The sequence below is a fragment of the Talpa europaea genome (genome assembly GCF_964194135.1).
Source record: "Talpa europaea genome assembly, chromosome: 6".
Taxonomy (NCBI): domain Eukaryota; kingdom Metazoa; phylum Chordata; class Mammalia; order Eulipotyphla; family Talpidae; genus Talpa; species Talpa europaea.
This window is the reverse complement of record NC_140072.1, coordinates 72,224,230-72,241,889: the sequence shown is the minus strand read 5'-3', so window position 1 is coordinate 72,241,889 and position 17,660 is coordinate 72,224,230. Positions and strand designations below refer to the sequence as shown.

At 46.6% G+C, this 17,660-nt stretch overlaps 1 protein-coding gene across 1 annotated transcript in view; it reads right to left on the bottom strand.

Moving 5' to 3' along the window:
- SH3RF3 (SH3 domain containing ring finger 3) overlaps positions 1 to 16,193 on the bottom strand; it is a gene marked incomplete at its 5' end in the record, with an annotated part of 391,834 nt that extends 375,641 nt beyond the window's left edge. The window contains one exon of the mRNA XM_084235093.1: positions 15,630 to 16,193. Within this exon, the coding sequence (XP_084091219.1) occupies positions 15,630 to 16,193 (564 nt within the window). The remainder of the gene's footprint in view (positions 1 to 15,629) is intronic.
- Between the last annotated feature and the right edge of the window lie 1,467 nt (positions 16,194 to 17,660).

Genomic DNA, 17,660 nt, shown 5'->3' with positions numbered 1-17,660 from the left:
AAAGAGAATTCTGATTTTTTTAAATCTAAATTAAATCCAATTAGAGTATTAAAGTGCATGCATTGCAAAACATCTTCATTGTATCTGAGTATTTTATTCACAGTCTCTTGAGAGCAACCCCATGACACTGACAAATGTAAGCTCTGAGCTAGGGCTTTATCAGGCTCTTTGCAAAGTCACCAGCATGTAAATCCATGCCAGCACACGGGGGCCACGTGGACATCTGTGATGCGATGTGCAGCCTTCCTCCCATCAGGCCACATATGACAGCAACAGAGGCCCTGAGGACATATCTAGAAAGATAGAAAGATAGGTACAGGCCACCTTAACAGCACTTCCCATGGTTTCTCCTCTCTATCCTGGCAAGTTGGCCACCCTCACTCTGGGCAAGAGCCCTCCCTGTGCCTTCCTTTGAAACCATCCATCTGTGGTTTAAGAAATACTGTGGTAACCTTTGAGATGAAAAGAGGTTTAGAAGTGCAAATGACTGTCAATATGAATATTAATAGCAGCGTTATTAATAACTAAAGTTGTCTGCCAGTCACTTGACTCTTGATTAAGTGGAGTGAAGGACTCAAGCCAAGCCAGAGACTTCTTAGCTCAGAGCCAAAGGGTTTTCTGGAGAGCAGTCCCAGCTAGGCAGAGAATGTAGCAAGTGTCTGCCTAGAGACGTCTGAATAATGTCAGGTGTGCACAAGGTGGGTGCCAGTTCTCTGTAAAGGACGGCCGCTGCTGGTCACCTACCCCATGTTTTCATTCACAGGCCTGAGCTCCATGGGCAGCTCTCTGCTCCAATGTCTGCTCTCTCCCCAGAACCCTGGAAAGGTGCCTGTCCTACACAGGTACTCCACCAAAGCTTCCAGCTAGAAGGATGAAGAAATGAGTGAAAGAAGGAAGAGAAGGAACCTGGATTTGGAAACTGGAAAGTGCAAATGGGAACTCAGACCCCCAAGCTCCCCTGGTGCAAATAGGAACTCAGACCCCCAAGCTCCCCTGGACTCCACCTGCTCCATGAAGAACAAGAAATATAACTTATTTTTGGTAAAACCACCAGCCGGAACTGCTCTACAAGCTGTTAATTCACCTAAAATACTTTTTTTAACCATGGTTGCTATCACTACAAATATTTGAAAAGTAAAAGGACACCAGCTGTCCCACCAAACAAGCAATCTGTCTACAACCAAGCCTTAGTAACTCTGATTCAAATACACCACATTATGCTCTGCTGAAGTCATGAATGTACTTTTCAGTATTAGAAATTATCCTTTTCACATTTTTAAGTGCTCTGGGCTTTGCCTGACTAATGCCATCTTTAATTATGCATCATGGACTATTTCACTGTGGTCTAATGTGCTCAGTTACTCATCAAAATGGCCCTCATCAGCAATCACAATCCCCAGAGTCCATTACTCTAGCCTTCTTTCATTCTTCAAAAGTACCAGCCTACACATGCAGAAATCTATACATGGTTTGAGCCGTGGCACCTAACCAAAAAGACTGTATTTTAAGGAGCTGTCTAGTTTTCTAGTAAGTTCTGACAGAGCAACCACACTGACATTAATGGTGCCCTGACCCCCCAGAAGCCATGTACACAGCCCTGCCTGTCCACCATGTGCTCTGCATGGGTGCACTTACAGCTGAGGAAATGGGCTCTCTATTTTCCTGAGTCTCACAGCAAGCAGGTGGCAGAGACAGGATCCATCCTCAGTGACAACACATAGCAAGAGACCAGGACCCGGCTAGGACTAGGCAGACCACACAGAATAAAGGAGACCTTCCCTTAGCCTGATTGTCAAAGTCACCACCTACATGACCTTTTTCATTATACGATTATACTGCCAGGGGCTAGGGATCAGCAGAAATCAGCCAGTACCCAAAGTTTCATTCAAAGGAACGACTTGTCAATCAAATTAATAACATTAATAACTATAAATGCATAATTTATAAAGATTGAAAATACGTATGTTTTCTATATATCAATGTATATGCATACACAAATATATTAACATATACTGAAATGTGTTAATTACTTAGTAAAAAAGAAAAGCGTCAGTCTCAAATGATGGGACATCTTACCTAAGCAACTGATTAACTCATTTTTTTAAAAGATTTATTTATTTATTTATTTATTTATACAAGAACCAGGGTACAGGCCAGATGCGTGGGAGGGTGAGAAGATTCACCAGAGACAGAGCAGAACAGGTAGACTAATGAAATACACTGCTGAGGGGAGCAGCGGACATGACAGGAGAGGTCTGCCGAGCCATATGGGACCCTCGCTGGCTGGCTGGGATTGAACCAGCGCTGCAGAGGCTGCAGACAGCTTCACAGCGCTGTGCTCAACCGCCTGCGCCACTAGGGTAGAACCAGCAACTGATTAACTCTTGCATGATTATAAAAGAAACTAAAATTACTAAACCAAATATACTAAGCTCTAGAAGTTGTAAGATATAAATAGAAAGGACTTGATGGACAATCACTTCAAAATCACTTTTGAAAGAGCTTGGTACGGTAATGTGTTCTGGCCCTCTTGAATAACTGATGAGACATCTTTTTGGGGGACATTTTCAGGCCTATGCTTCAGATTCCATTTAATACTATAAGATAATTGATTCAAGTGTGATTGTGGTAAGATCTTTCTTATCAGATCTTGACCAAGCAGCTGATGGAAAATGATAAGCACACACAGACACAGCGTTTCTTTGCTGTGCACACAGCACACTGCGTGACCACTCATCAGGCCCCGGGGACATGCTGCAAGGCTGCTCGTCAGCCGTAAATCCAATAGAGCCCATGAAAGTGCCCGAAATCTGCTGATGTGCTCGTGGACAGAGTGCAGTGCCATCTCCCTGTATTTATTTCCTTCTAACAGATCTCTCTCAAAAGCAACTGCACTGATGGTGGTTGCAATTTCAAGAAACAGGAATTCTGGCCTTTTTTTCCAGGAACCTCTAGGACAAAGAGAAACCAGGTTCCTGACTCACTCCAGGGTCACCTAAAGGGAAAAAAGGAATACAGACAGGAAGGGAAGGAATCTGTTACAATAATTGTATTGGAGGAAAACAAGAGTCATTGCTTAGAAGGAAGCCTAAGAGGCCGCTAGGTTAGAAGATGAGACAGGAAAACAGGTAACTACTGGAAGTTTACTAACAGGACTGAGAAGGGGGTGGAGGGTTGAGGGGATGGGTGTTAGGAGAGGACAGTGGGAGGGGAAGGAAGAGGAAGACCAGGAAGGGGAGCAGCAGAGTGACGAGGAACTCACTGATGAGGAGGGCTGGTGCTGCAGAGCTGCTCCAGTAACAGTGAGGGCATAGGAACTGAAAGTGCTCTGGGAAGATTCTCTGGAGAGCATCCAGCAGAACTGCAGGAAGTGAATTAATTCTTTGGCAGTGGAGACCATGAAACATAGGAGGCTTGGAATGGACAGCACCCCAATTCCTGAAAGTCTGGGAGGGGAGGCTGCAGGCCAACGTCTTGCGACTCTTAAGAGGCCACAACAAAACTCCTGGGGAGACGTGGCCTGCCCTGGGCTCAGGCTGAGATCTCTGGCTAAGCACACACTGAGCCCATGCCATTTTAGGACAATGCCAGGCCCTCATGCACAGGTAATCTGGCAGGGAGTGGCCTGGCAGGGAGTGGCCAGGAGGGAACTGTGGAGATAGAGGGCTGTCCTTGATGCTGTCTTAGAACCAGAAAGGAAGGAGTAAACTATTTCTTCCAACAGTTATCATGTTCCAATGATAAAACTTGGTGGCACAGACATCACTAATGATGGAAAGTCAAAAATGACCCCAAACCTCAGAAGACGTCAAAACCAGGTAAGACCCTACAGCTCAGCATTCTGTTCCAGCTTAAACAGACAGCCCTGCCATGACAGAGAACCCTCTGGGTTCCTTCCACCAGGAAGCAGTGTGTGGAGCTCATGGTTGTGAGATGAGCACTGGACCCTGGCCACCCCAGATTGCAGCTGCCTCATGCCCCATCCCCCAAAGCATTTGTCTGAGACCATTTCTTTTGCCCCCTGCCCATCTCTTCACTTGGGATCTTGCATCATTTCTCTGCTGTGGCTGTACCTTGCTAAGTTCAGAGACTAGCCTGGTGCCTGACAACTTCAGATGGGTGTGAAGACCTCTGTGGCGGGCAATACCATGAGCTGCAATTGGTCACAGATTGGATTCCCGAGCACAGCAAACACAAGAATTCAAGATACATGTTGTTCCTCACCCCTCCTGCTCCATTTATATTTTCATCCCAAATCAATTTCCAAAGGTTAAGTTTCTCATACTTGCTCTTTGGGTTGAAAAATCAAAAAAAAAGCTATTTTTCAAAAAGTTGGCTTCTAAACATAAAATGCTGCCCCTGTTTCTCACATTCACCTCATCCAACACTCTCCAGCTCATAAATCCTGAGCTCAGCCCAGAGCCCAGCATCTCCAACAAAAAGGAAGCAAGAGCGGGTGGCAAATGTCAGGACCCACCGAGAAAACCAAGTCTGTTTACTCTATGACCTCAAGCAAATTTTATCCAAACTACAGTCATCAGAACTCAGCTTCACAATGTTTACTTAATAAGTTTCTTTAAACTGACTCCCTCACTTTTTATTTAAAGTTGTATCCAAATGAAACTTCATGTAACTGCCATCATTTTTTTTTTTTAATGCACTGCTTGACATCAGCAGAAGGGATTATTAAACACAAACATTAAAGCACACAGCCAGGCACCACCTGGGAGACTATCACACACGGTTCCCAGAGTCCTCACTGGAAACAGCAGCACCCTCAGGCACTCCCCCTTTGTCTCCTGTGCCAGATCACACTATAGCAGCCAGAATGCCACCTCCCAGGTCCCAGACACACCAGTTAACACCCCCCTAGCTGCAAATGTCAACATGACAATTGTCACCTTGAAAACTGCTATCCTTAAGAATTCCTGCACTGACAGAATTTTTTCCACTTAGAGTGAACACTTCCCCAAGTGACAGCCACCTTTCCCACATCTGCTGACAAACCCAGAGTTCCTTTACTCAAGGCAAGGCCCAGCGACTTCTCAGGGAAGGCCAAATACCAGCCATGAGAAAATGAGCCCCAACCTGCCCCTGCTCCAGAGTGAAGAGGCACACAGAGTAACCAGGGCACCCTCATAGGCTGGCTGCCTGGGTATCTTCTGGGTTGTTCAGTTTATAACAACCCCAGGTGGAGAGCCTGGGGTTGGAGTGAAAAGGGGTCTTGATGGCAACCAAAGCATTCATGGCAAAGTGCCACATGGGTGGTAAGTGATTACAGTTCAAGCACTGATTAGTTTAGGGACACAGAGGAAGTGCTAGAATGACTATCAACCCTATTTCACAAGAAAATTCTATTTCTTATAACACATACATTTAAAAATACAAGAAATGGCTGATGTTTGAGAAAAATAGAAAAGCCTCAGCATGTAAGGGAACCCTAAGCAGCATTATGGCTCACAAAGGACAAACAAAAGATAGTGGCTAATCTGGGGATGGAGGGGAGTCCCAGCACCTCCTTCTGAGGCCTTCAGGAAGGGTGCCAGCACTACTTGGGAGGACCTGGGAGGGAGACCCACCTGGTTTTACATGGAGCCTCTGCTGACTCTGTTCTCTCACCCCAACTTCCTCATCTCAGTTAGGTGGGCAATGTAGACATTTTATGAGTTATTATCTCTCGTCAATAAATTACTCTGCTTTCTTTTCTTACTGAGGTGATACTGATCTGCAACACTGTATATGACTTAGCGGTACAGGACACACCCTTAGGTGTATGCTACCACATCACACCCATCACCAATGCAGCCATACTCCTCCAACATGGTTCACAGGCCCTGTCTGGCAGCCTCAATTCTACAGTCAGACTTCTAGGGTTGGTTTGTTTTTAGTTTGGTTTTATCTGACCCTTTGTTTGTTTTCTCTATATTCCACATAGAAGTGAAATCATTCAATTTTTATCTTTCTCTTTCTGACTTAATTAGCCTATATAATCCCCTCTGGTTTTATTCATTTTGTGACAAATAATGAATGTTTATATTTTTTTATGTAGCTAAATAGTATTCTATAGTTTTTATAATAAAGCACATATTCCATAGCATAAATACCACCTTTTCCAGATCCATTCATCTCTCTTTGGGCACTTCGGGTAAGGATCTTGCTTTTTTAGAGCAGCTGTATTTGAGACAAACAGCCTTCACTGGCTTATAAATGCAAATCACACAGAACAAATACCTCCCATTAGCTGGGCCCTTAGCCACAAAGCTACAGGCAGCGTGGCAGGGAAAGAGGGCATTTCCTTCAGTGACAGGCTGACTGGAGAGCTGCGATCATGGGCGAGCAGGCTATGGCAGTTTGTCAGGTGTGTTCCCAACCAGCAGCAGGCTGCAGGCCAGGAGTGCTTAGAATCCAAGGTCCGTCACCTCAGCTGAAATGTTGGGAAGTAACAACTTCACTCCAGGAAAAATGATATCATGGAGCATATGCCAAAGCTCAGTCTGTCCACTGGTGGCACCAGGTAGTTTCCCAAAGTCATAGGAATCATAATTTTTAACTAATAAAGAAGAAAGTTAACAGGCAAATTTTAACTGGTAAACAACACAAATGCAGTCTCAGAGGCACAAAACAAGTGCTACCATGCAGAATAAGAACTGTCCTTTCTTTAGAGGAGGGCTGATCTTTCAGTCATTGCTAGTGACAAAATTAACTCCCAGGCATCATGAACTTTTAGATAAAGGCAAGTCTCATTGCTCACCTGTCTTAAGATGATGTCAATCTATCACAGTCTGCATGCCCACACCATTCTGGATTCTCTCTACCTGCTTCATCTTGCACAAATGCATTTGGCTTTGATTACCTGTAGTCATGCTTGGGAAGGGAAAACAGGCACAACTTTTAAGTTATGCAGAATATGTAGTATAATTATAGAGTTAAGGACTTCATTTTATCATAAACAATATTTATTTGTTACAGAAATTTCTAAAAAATATGTAAGGATAAGGTAGCAGTGCTTCAGTTTTGGTGTGGAAAAAAAAAAAGGCTCGAGTCAAGGAAAGCACAGTAGCTGTTGCTAGGACTTTAATGCTGACTCCAAAAGTCGCTTGGTGCTTCCTTTGCCAGTGAGATGGCAAGCAAATTTTGATGCCACTTTCTAGAGACAAGTATAACTTTTATCCCAAATACCCCTGGGTACTCAGTGTAGTGCCCTGGTACACAGTAAGTACTCAAATATGTGTTCAGAGAAGTAGGAGACAGAAACACATCCATATGCTATTTCTGGAACAACTGTGTTACAGCCTCCCTGTGAGATGACCCTCTGGCTGGCCTGGTGCCTGCCCTGCTCAGAGCACTGCTGACAACTTGCTTTCATGTCTGGGCCCTCTCAGCTCCGGAACATTCACATTCACCCCTGGTGCCAGCACGTTTACAAAGGCTCTCAATACTTCTATTGACCTGAATTCTTGTGGAAATTTATTTAAACTCATATAAATTCATGTGAGCATTACACAAATTTTGCATTAAGCAGAAATGCAAACATTGTAATATCATCATGTTCACAGATAACCATTATATCAGTTAATAGTGTAAACATATGTGGCAGGCAAGAGTAACTGACCAAGCAACTCCTCTCAGATGCTCCTTCTAGTCTCCCAAAGGACCCCTGCATCTCCAAATATCCATACTCCATCAGAGCCGAAGTCAGGGTTAAAGAAGGCAGGCAGCAATCTGTGAGCAGAATCCAAACTGTGCTACTAATATATGCACTCCTTTATTCTAAGCCCACTAACCAAGAAAAGGGAGCCCTTCACTACGGTGTAAGGGTAAAGTTTTTAACCATTCACCACTGCCAACACCTTCAGTTCGATACCCTATTCTTTTAAGGCTAATTAAAATTCCACCAGGATATACATCAAGCATGCATTTCTAATTCATCAAATTTGAAGATCTCCCAAGCAAGACAAATGAGATAAAAACTGGCACTGGCCTCTTCAAGGGGTGCTATAAAGAACATTCCCCCTAACTAAATCCTTGCTCATGTTTTATTTCAGAAATGTATATAAAGAAAAAGCATGCTAACTGTGAAAAATAGAGATTAAATACACACTTGAAACAACTGCATAATTGAAACCCAATCTTTCCATACTCCAGCAAGCAAGGGGGCTGTTAGAAATAAGAATGAAGGAACAATTGGACATAATTTGGCTCAGCTCAACCACACTGAGCAGGATCATCTAGCGAATTGTGTGGACAAACTATTGTGTCCACAAAGGAAGGAGGTATGCTTTGTTTTAGGAGAGCTTGCCAACCAGCTGTACATGCAACCGGGCAAGATTACTTGCCCCTGCTCCCTTTTTAAAAAAAGATTATGGCTTGGACTTTTTGCCCCACTGTTTTGAAACTATGTAAGGCTCAGATGCAAGCACTTGGCCTGGGTTAATGCTCAGCAATCCAGTCACTGTCACAGCCCACTCTGAATCTAAAGGTCCAAGTATGGCATCACACTCAACACACACATACCCTTCATTTAAGATACTATTTAAATGAAGCACTGGTAGTAAGGCAGGCCCTGTGAAGCGTGCTTCATTGTTGAACAAGACTTTTGAGACTTGTGTATTAGTGACAGACACTGTGCTCAGCACGGCACAAACATCATCTCGTTTATTCAGGATATCAGAGAGTATCCCTCACTCAGTGGGAGAAGCCTCGTAAAAACGGAACTATTTTCCAAGAACACATGGCAAGCAACTGAGGAATTCGCGACTCCCAACCCTGCACCGCTCCTGGCCACCCACTGAGGCTCAGCCCTTGTCTTCCTTCCTTCGTGATATTCTAGCGCCCAGGGATCCGGGCTGCAGCATGTTCAGGGGAGGTGGTGGGACTGCAGCAGGATGGGAAACAACTCTGTGTCCCAAGCCCTGGCCAAGCTGAAGCTGGTTCAAGCAGCAGCCTGGGAATCAACACAGGCCTCTAAGGTGTGAGGGGCGAGGTATGGGGGTGACCAAGCCACAGTTTGCTCGCCAGCTCAGAGAGGGAACACAGTGGAAGAAATCTCCTTTTTTCTGCTTCTGTGTAGTGCATAGGACTCGATGCCTGAGGCTACAGCATCTATCCTGAGACCCAGTGTGTGGGCTGAGGGTGAGACCAATGTAGCAGCAGAGCAGAACCCTGAAGACAGAACATAGGCATCCTGTTAGCCAACTCAGCCTATGCAGACTTTAAGTGCACCAACCACAGGGCTGCCTGCAACTCGTCTCCAAAGCCGTAGCTGATGTGAGGCTCTTTCCCTAGGACCACAATGCTCTACACTGTTCCTGCCAATGCCCCATGGAACTCAAAGGGGTTGCAAAACAGCAGCCTCCCACCAGCAGAGCACCTGCAACACACGGCAGAGCAGATATAAGGGTCATTCTGCCCACCTCTGGGACCCTGGTCTCCAATCAGCTAGGTTTGTTATAGAGTGAGAGGACTCTTTACTCATAAAGCCACCCAGCCAGTCAGTCCAAAGTTCATCTTTCAAGTATACCCCTATTAATTGTGTACCCATGAGCCAAGAAGCCTTGGAGCCTCAGTTTCCTCATCAGTGTTTTCTAGTTACCCTTCTGAAGTACAATGAAAAATAGATGAGATTCACTTAAATCACTTGATTCACCCCCTGACACACAGTAGGTACTCAGAAAAGACCAGCCATTCAGTGAGCTTTAATCACTAGCTGTGCACAAAGTGATACACAAATCAAGATTGTCTCAAAGGTGCTGATTCAATATTTAGGAGCCTTCTGAAAAAGGACTTCACTGTGACTCATCTGTCACGTCACCAAGAGTGATGTCTTCCCCTTGTCATCAGGGTTACCATAAGTCAACCAGTTGTCTGTTATCCTATGAGCTGTCTTCATGTGAGGCCCCCCAGCCTCTGGGCCTTCTCTGGAATCTTTGTTACATTCAAGATCCAAGAGCAAAATGACCACCACACAACAGAGAGGACTGGAAAGGGCAGCGAAATGGAAGCTGAGTACAGATCCTGACCCACTCTCTTCCGAGCCCTCTGACCTTGCCTTCAACCCACAGAGCAACCTCTCTGGGTCTCAAAGAATAATGACACCCCCACCTTGAAGGCTTAGGGTGAACTTTTTTTTTTTTAATTTTTAGCTAAGGAACATTACATTATGTTTCAGGTATGCCTCACAGTGCATATACCACACAATGTTCACCACTTAAAGTCCAATTCTATCCCTCACTATTTAATTGGCCCCTTTTACCCAACTCATCGACCCTCTTCCCCATTCCCTTCTGTTAACCCCAAATTTCACTTCATAGTCTAAAAGTTTAATTATGTTTTATGTCATTCATTTATTTGCTTAGTTTCTTTATGTGCCACATGAAACAATAAAGTGCTTGTCTATCTTTATTTGACTCATGTCACTAAGCATAATATCCTCTAGATTCATTTATGTTGTTGCAAATGATGGGATTTCATTTTTTTTAATAACTGGGTATTTCATTGTGTGTTTTTGTGATTTAATTTGTGTGACATAATTTGTAATAACATTTGTGTGATATAATTTGTGTAAATTATATCACAGCTTCATAGTTTCTTATCAAATTATCTGTCAATGGGCACGTGGATTATTTTCAGCTCCTGGGTATTGTGTATAATAATGCAATGAACATAGGGGTATATGTATAGCTTCAAATTAACGGTTTTGTATTCTTTGGGTGAGTAACCAAAAGTGGGATAACTGGATTGCATGAAATTTCTATTTTGAATTTTTTGAGGAATCTTCTGATCAACTTTTCATGAGGTGATATATGTCAAAGTGCCCAACACTGGGCAGGCACTCTAAAATTGTTAAACAGAAAATCTCAAGCATAAGCTGCTCAACTGTCAATAACTAAAGAACACATTTACTTGCTTACTAGTACTATATAGAATTCTTGGAACCAGCCTCTAGCCAGGTGACCACCTGGACTAACCAATACTCCATTTCCCCCTTTAGAGGGCCTTAGGCACCCTGCCTCATGACTGGTCACTGTCCAGCCTGTCCATCATGCTTAGGAAGGTCTATGGTACCAGAAATTCATTGTTCTGATTCCCAAAAATGTTTACACAAATGTATTTCTAATGGAAAATATAAATTTTAATTAAATACTATGTAAACCAAAGAAGTATGAGTGTAAAAGTTACTCCTTGAGAAACCATGGTGACTGCCTAACAAAAACTCATCAAAAACAGACTGCTTTAAAATTGTCAAATTTGGCAACAACAACAAAAAAAAATAACATTGAGAGGGTTGTTTAAAATATAGAAGATGTCCCACTCGGAATTCTTTGAAAGTCTTTTAGTTCTCACTCTGTGTGAAAGAAACAGAATGAAAATCATCAATTGTGGTTGTAGTCTAAGTTAGAAAAGCAATTTGGAACTCAAAAAATAAGACATCCGGCCTCCCCTGGTGGCACAGCGGTTGAGCGCTGGGCTGCGAAGCTGCCGGCAGCCTCTGCAGCGCCGGTTCGATCCCCGGCCGCCAGGCGAGGGTCCCACATGGCGCGCAGACCTCTCCTGCCACGCCCGCTGCTCCCCTCAGCAGTGTATTTCATCAGTCTGCTTGTTCTGTTCCCCGCTCTGGCTCTGGTGAATTCTCTCATCCTCCCGCACTTCTGACTATACCCAGTGCTTGTATAAATAAAATAAATAAATCTTAAAAAAAAATAAGCCATCATCTCTACATCCAAAATATGGTGAACAAAGACTAAGATATCTTTTTACAAAACAAAATATTGAATATTTATATGCATATCCAATTTGTTTTATTTTTTTCTATTACGGGATCCAGGCACAATACCTGAACACACAAGAGATTTCCAGTATATTAGAAACATTGTGATAGATGCATCCCAAAGTACCTTCAGATAGACAATATAGACAAACTAATTAAGCTCTAAAGCCATGAGTTTTGCCATTAAAAACATTATCCAAGCTTTCTATAGTTCTTTAATTTGTGACAATGTCCTTCACAGAGTTCTAGAGTAACACCAATACAGTGCCCAAAGGCATCTCCTGAGTACAGAGAGCAGAATGGCTTCCAATCAGTTATAGTCAACTCCAAAAAGAAAATCCATGCCCACTCACCTAAAATGGTGCCTGGCATAGCGCAAGTACATAGTAAATCCTGTATGTGCCCAATATAAGGCAAGGGATTGTTTTTATCATTCGAGAAAAAAATGGAACTGCCAGATATTTGAGTAAAGCATATCTTAAAAGTAGTCTTGAAACACTCGATTAGGAGCCACAAAATGCTTTTTAAAAAGACATGTTGTCTTTACTTTATTATAATTAGGTTTTTTTCCTGGTCCCTTATTTAGGTTTTCTAAATCCCTGCTATGAGTGAGACCATCCAGTATTTTTCTTTTTCTTTCTAGCTTATTTTGCTGAGCATGATTCCTTCCAGCTCCATCCATATTGCTGCAAATTGCAACAAGCAAATACAATCCAGAGACACACTGTGGGGAGGGGGGCAGGAGGGCATAAGATCAAAATCAGACGGGTGGGAATTGTATGGGGACTATAACCAAGATGAAAATGCATACATTGTGCAAAAATGAAAAATAATGTAAAAAATGTATAAAATTTTAAAAAAGTATATAAGAAAGACATGTTGTCCTGAAACACCCCAATCAGTATTAGTTGGGGGAACTAAAGGGGTCACCTTGCAAAACTGTAAAGACAAAAGGAAAATCAAGTTAGACTACAAAGCTAAGCACACATTTGACAATGTTATTAAATACTCTTAAAACAGGACTGTTAGGCAGGACTTTTTAAAGCTCCCCTTAAGAAGCAACACATGATGACAAAAATTTGCCAAAAGGCTAATGAAGAAATCAACAGTCCTAACCTTAGGTGGTGGGTATCTGTAACTTGGTACAAACTTTACAGAGACAACATCATTAACTGGTTCAAAACATGTCTCATCTCTAATGGCCCAATGAAGGCAAAGCTGAGTAGTTAGAAGATTCTCAATGACTCTGATGGTGACCAAAACCCTGATGAAAAAGATACAAGTAAATAGTTTGGAAAAAACTACTTTATGAAATGCAAGTGGAACCAAACAGGAATTTCTGCATCCCCCAAGTCGAACTATAACTAAATTAATAAAAAAATCAAAGGAGGTTGTATCTTAATACCTAAAACGTTTACCTATCCCAGTTGGCTCAAAAGAAGGTTTGACGAACTTCTCATTGGGAAAATAGGGAACCATGTCATTTATAACCACCTGCTATTAAGACACACATGGTATTTGCTGAATGATAATGGGTACCTATCTTTTAAACAACATGCAGCACTATCCAGAATTCAGCTTTGCTATCAGGAGAAAAGCAATTTCAATGAACAGTACAGAAAGCCTATTTGGAAGTGCTTTTCAGCTGAAGCCTCTGCCTGTCAAACAGGGTTTCTATACTTCATTATTGAAATATTCCCACCTCATTCCTGGCGATGCACTTGGTCCAATGTGCTATTACCCTGAACGGTAGCAAAAGCATAGCATGCAGGACAACTGGTCACCCAAGTAAACCCTCACTGACTATTAAAAATCAATCAATAAAAAACTAAGTGATACTATAATCCTCACACCCACTACTTTTTCCTCTCTGAAAATGATCATTGATTGCATATAATTCAGATTCTCCATAATGCCATAACTTAGTCCTTGTAAGTCCTATGAAGAAATGATTGAGAGTCATACCTAGTTAACACCACAAAAAAGAAGAAAATATGTTCCCTAAAGCATAGAAAGTGATAAACATAGTCCAATAGTTACACATGTCTGTTAAGAAAGCCAACTAATAACCCTAATGTCCATCAATAACAATTAATACCCTGTTACTAAGTATCATTACTATATATAAAGTTCAACCCCTCAGACAATTTTTTTAATGCTACAGATGTCCACAGCTCCAGGAGCTGCCTCAGAGCTATGCAGCTTCTTGTAGCACAGGTGACACCCTATCTCCTGACCAAACACAGTTCACAGAAGATGAAGTGGGAAGTTATCTATAAACATGTGATCATCAAAATGCCTTCGTGCTACTAAAGCATCATTCCAGATATCACTGAGTTTTCCAAGCAGGAGGAGATAAACTGCTTCTTTTGTGAATAAAGCCCTTCATAATATCTTAGATTAAAACAGTAAGGACAGGAGAAAAAGTTTAAAAATCTGTAGCATCAACACTTACAACTGGATTTAATCACAATTAAAACCAAAGGAAAACTATATAATTCCTCTTCATCAGTGACCTTAACTATTCTTGAGTCCAATCTTTCTGATCCACAGGATCACCCAGTTTGGCAAAGAGTGACATTTAACTCTATAGCTCTACACTGAAGTGCTTAAGTTCCTTACCCCAAGATATGGCAGTACCGTAATTCAGTAATTAAAAAAAACTACAATTGAATAATTATGGAATTGAGTAATTCAAATGGCAAAATTTCCCCAGTATCTCAGTTTTATACACATTGAAAGGATTATTTAAATGAGTTATGCTCCACCAGCTCCTTAATTCATCAAAAGTAGAGGAACATGGTTGTGTTTCCTAAAATTAATGATAATTGCAATAGATCAACAGTTACCTAACAATTCAAATAAAAACTGTATTTTGCTTTTTTAAATAAACATTTCTACATTTAAACAAGATCTAAAACATGAGCACATTTTTGTCACTTAAATCAGCACCATAGGCTTCTCTTCCCCTTAGTAACAGTTCCAAGGTGGCAGAGGATATGAAATGATGCATTCTAAGTAGCATCTGCAACCAAATCACTGAAATCCTCAAGATTAGGTCTTTCCACTAAAACAGAAATGTGGTTGCTGTATAATGCAGCTGAACCAAAAACACCTCAAATGATGACCCATATGTGGCACTAATGCACTTGAAGAGCCAGGAGAGAAGCAAGGCTTCCTCTCAGACCAAACCCAAGGTGGACTGGGTCAAACATTCCACCAGTTTCCGGATTAACTTCTTCCTTCCCATTAAAGGGTATCCGTAATTTGCATTCTTCCAGCCCCCCAATCACAGGTGTCCCTCTGCTCAACCCTCCCTTGCCTGGCACAAGGTAGGAAGCCCAAGGTCTTTGCAGCAATCAGAAGCCTACAAACACTAAGAGCTAACTTCAGTTCAGGCAGGCCAGGTAGAGGATGTGTGCAGGTCCAGTGTTAGGGGGAAGAAGGGCATTTCTGAGAAAGGAGGGCAAAGTTAAGGAAGCAGAGGCAGAGAGGCCAGGTGTCCACACCGTAGGAGAATGGGATGTTAACAAGCTTAGGACAGGAACCAGGTGCTCTGGGATCACTTGCTTCAACAAAGCAAGTGCAGGTACTGGGAAGAGGGATTCCAGAAGAGGAGGACAGGAGGACGGACAGACGATACGCAGTTAAGTTTACCAGCGAGAGAGGACGATGAAGGAGACACTGAGTTCAAGAGTTGGCAAGTGGGACTTGAGGGGTTACACACACATAGGGGGGCAAGTCAGAGAAAGCAGCCAGGGGCAGTGTAGGGCCACCTCTCCCCCGCCCGCCCGCACACTCCCCACACCGCGCGCACACACACACACATCCCCTGGCGCCACACCGCGAAGCAGGTACCCACCTTTGCCGCCGTGGAGCTCCTGCTGGTCGTCAGCTCCCGCAGGCTGGCGGCGGCGCTGCCCGCGGCGGAGGCGAGGAACACCGGGGAGCCGGGGGCGCTGCCCGCCGCACTACCGGCGCCGCCCGCGAGCGCGGAGGCTCCCCCCGGGCTGGGGCCGGGGCGCGCGGGCGGGCTGCCGCCCGGGCTGGCGCCGGCGCGAGGCCGCTGTCGGATGCCGTCCAGCAAGCGCACGAGCAGGATGTTGGCGGGCAGCTCGTCCACGCCGCAGCCGACTAGGATGCGGCACTCGGGGCAGCGCAGCTCGCGGCGCGAGCACACGATGCTCTCCAGGCAGCGGCGGCAGAAGGTGTGCTGGCACGGCAGCACCTTGGCGGTGGTGTCCAGGCGCTCCAGGCACACCGAGCACTCCAGCAGGTCCAGCAGCGACGACTCGTCCATGTCCTCGTCCGCGCCGGCGGCCGCGACCGCCGCCCCGCCCCGCCGCCCGCGCGGCTCCTCGTCGTCGCCCTCGCTCTGCGCAGCGGCCGCCCGGGACGCGCACGGCCAGGAAGCCCCGAGCAGCATGGGGAGGCGCCGCGGCCGCCTCGGTGCGGGGGCCGAGGCGGGATCCCCGGGGAGCACTGCCGGCCGCGGAGCCCGACCGGTCCTCGGGACCAAGGCGCTACGACCCCGGCTCACCTGTGCCGTCCCCGCGGGCACCTAGGGGCGCCGGCAGGCACGATCCTCGGCGGACTCTGAGCTCACAGCGGCCGCCCGCGGCCCAGAGCCCCGCGGCGGGAGGAGCGAGGCGCGGCCGGTCGGGCTCCCCGGGAGAACTGGGCGCCGCGCGCGCGCCCCCCGCGCATCCGGAGAGTCCCGCCGCCCCCGCAGCGCCTCCATGCGCCCCGCGCTGCGGGCGAGAAGCCGTCCCCGCGGGCTCCGCCGGCCCCGCCGCCGCCTCGGCCTCGAGCACGTGCACGGGGCGCGCGGGGGTCACGGCCACTGCGGGGAGCAGGGAGGGAAACAGCGCCCGCGGGCGGCCGGCCCTGCCCCCGCGGGGTCCTCCGGAGCTCCGGGACTAGGGGGGCCCTCCGCGCAGGCCGGGCCCCATGCCCTCCGTCACCCGAGTCTTCCCTCGGCTCCGAGAGCCTCAGAGCCGGCGGCTTCCTCCCTTCGCCGCCACGAAGGAAAGTTTGGGCGCTGTTCCCCCGACTGTCCTCGCCGGCCGCGGCGGGCGGCTCGGAGACACGGCCAAGCCCCCGCGCGCTCCTCGACGACACCCGGGCGCCCCGGGCAGGCCGGGTTCCAGGCGGCGCCCAGCGGGGCCGCGCGGAGCCGCGGGCGGGCGCCGGCCGAGGCCAGAGGGCGGCGGTGGGGCTGGCGAGGGCGCCCCGCGCGGCGCGGGCTCCTCCCGGCGGCAGCAGGCCCTCGCGGGTCAGGGTGGGCGCCGCCGCCCGCGGGCCCCGCACCCGGGCCCCGGCGCCTGGCCGCCGGCAGCACCCCCGCCGGGCCGTCCCCGAGCCCCGCTCGGCCTCCGGGGGGCGCCGGGAGGGGCGCGCGCGGTCTCCGGCCCGGGCTCCGGAGCGTCAGGGCGGCGGAAGTGCGTACGGGCCGCGAGCGGGGCGCGGGCGGCGGGCCGGGCCGGGCCGGCGGGATTCCCTGCCGCGCGCTGCCCCCTGGCGGCCGCGCCGCTTCCCCGCGCGCCCGCTCAGCCTCACGCCGCGCGGGGGGGCCCGACTCGCCGGGCCTGGCTCTCCCGGGACTCCCCTCTGAGGTGTGCGGTCGGGTGTCAGTGTTTGGATTTTTCAGAGAGAACGTAGAATCTGTTGAGCCTTAAGTGCCGAGAACAAGCCTGTGCGTTGTTCTGGTCGATCCTCGAAACAGCACTGCGAGCATTCTAACCTCGTTTCACATGGGAGAAAGGTGAGGCTCATAATTATAAAATCATGGAGACTGAATTTCCTTCATTTTTGCATCTCCTAACCCTAACCCACAGAAAAGATCACATGCCACGCGACTGTCAGCTGCATGTGTTTACACTGTAATTATTCC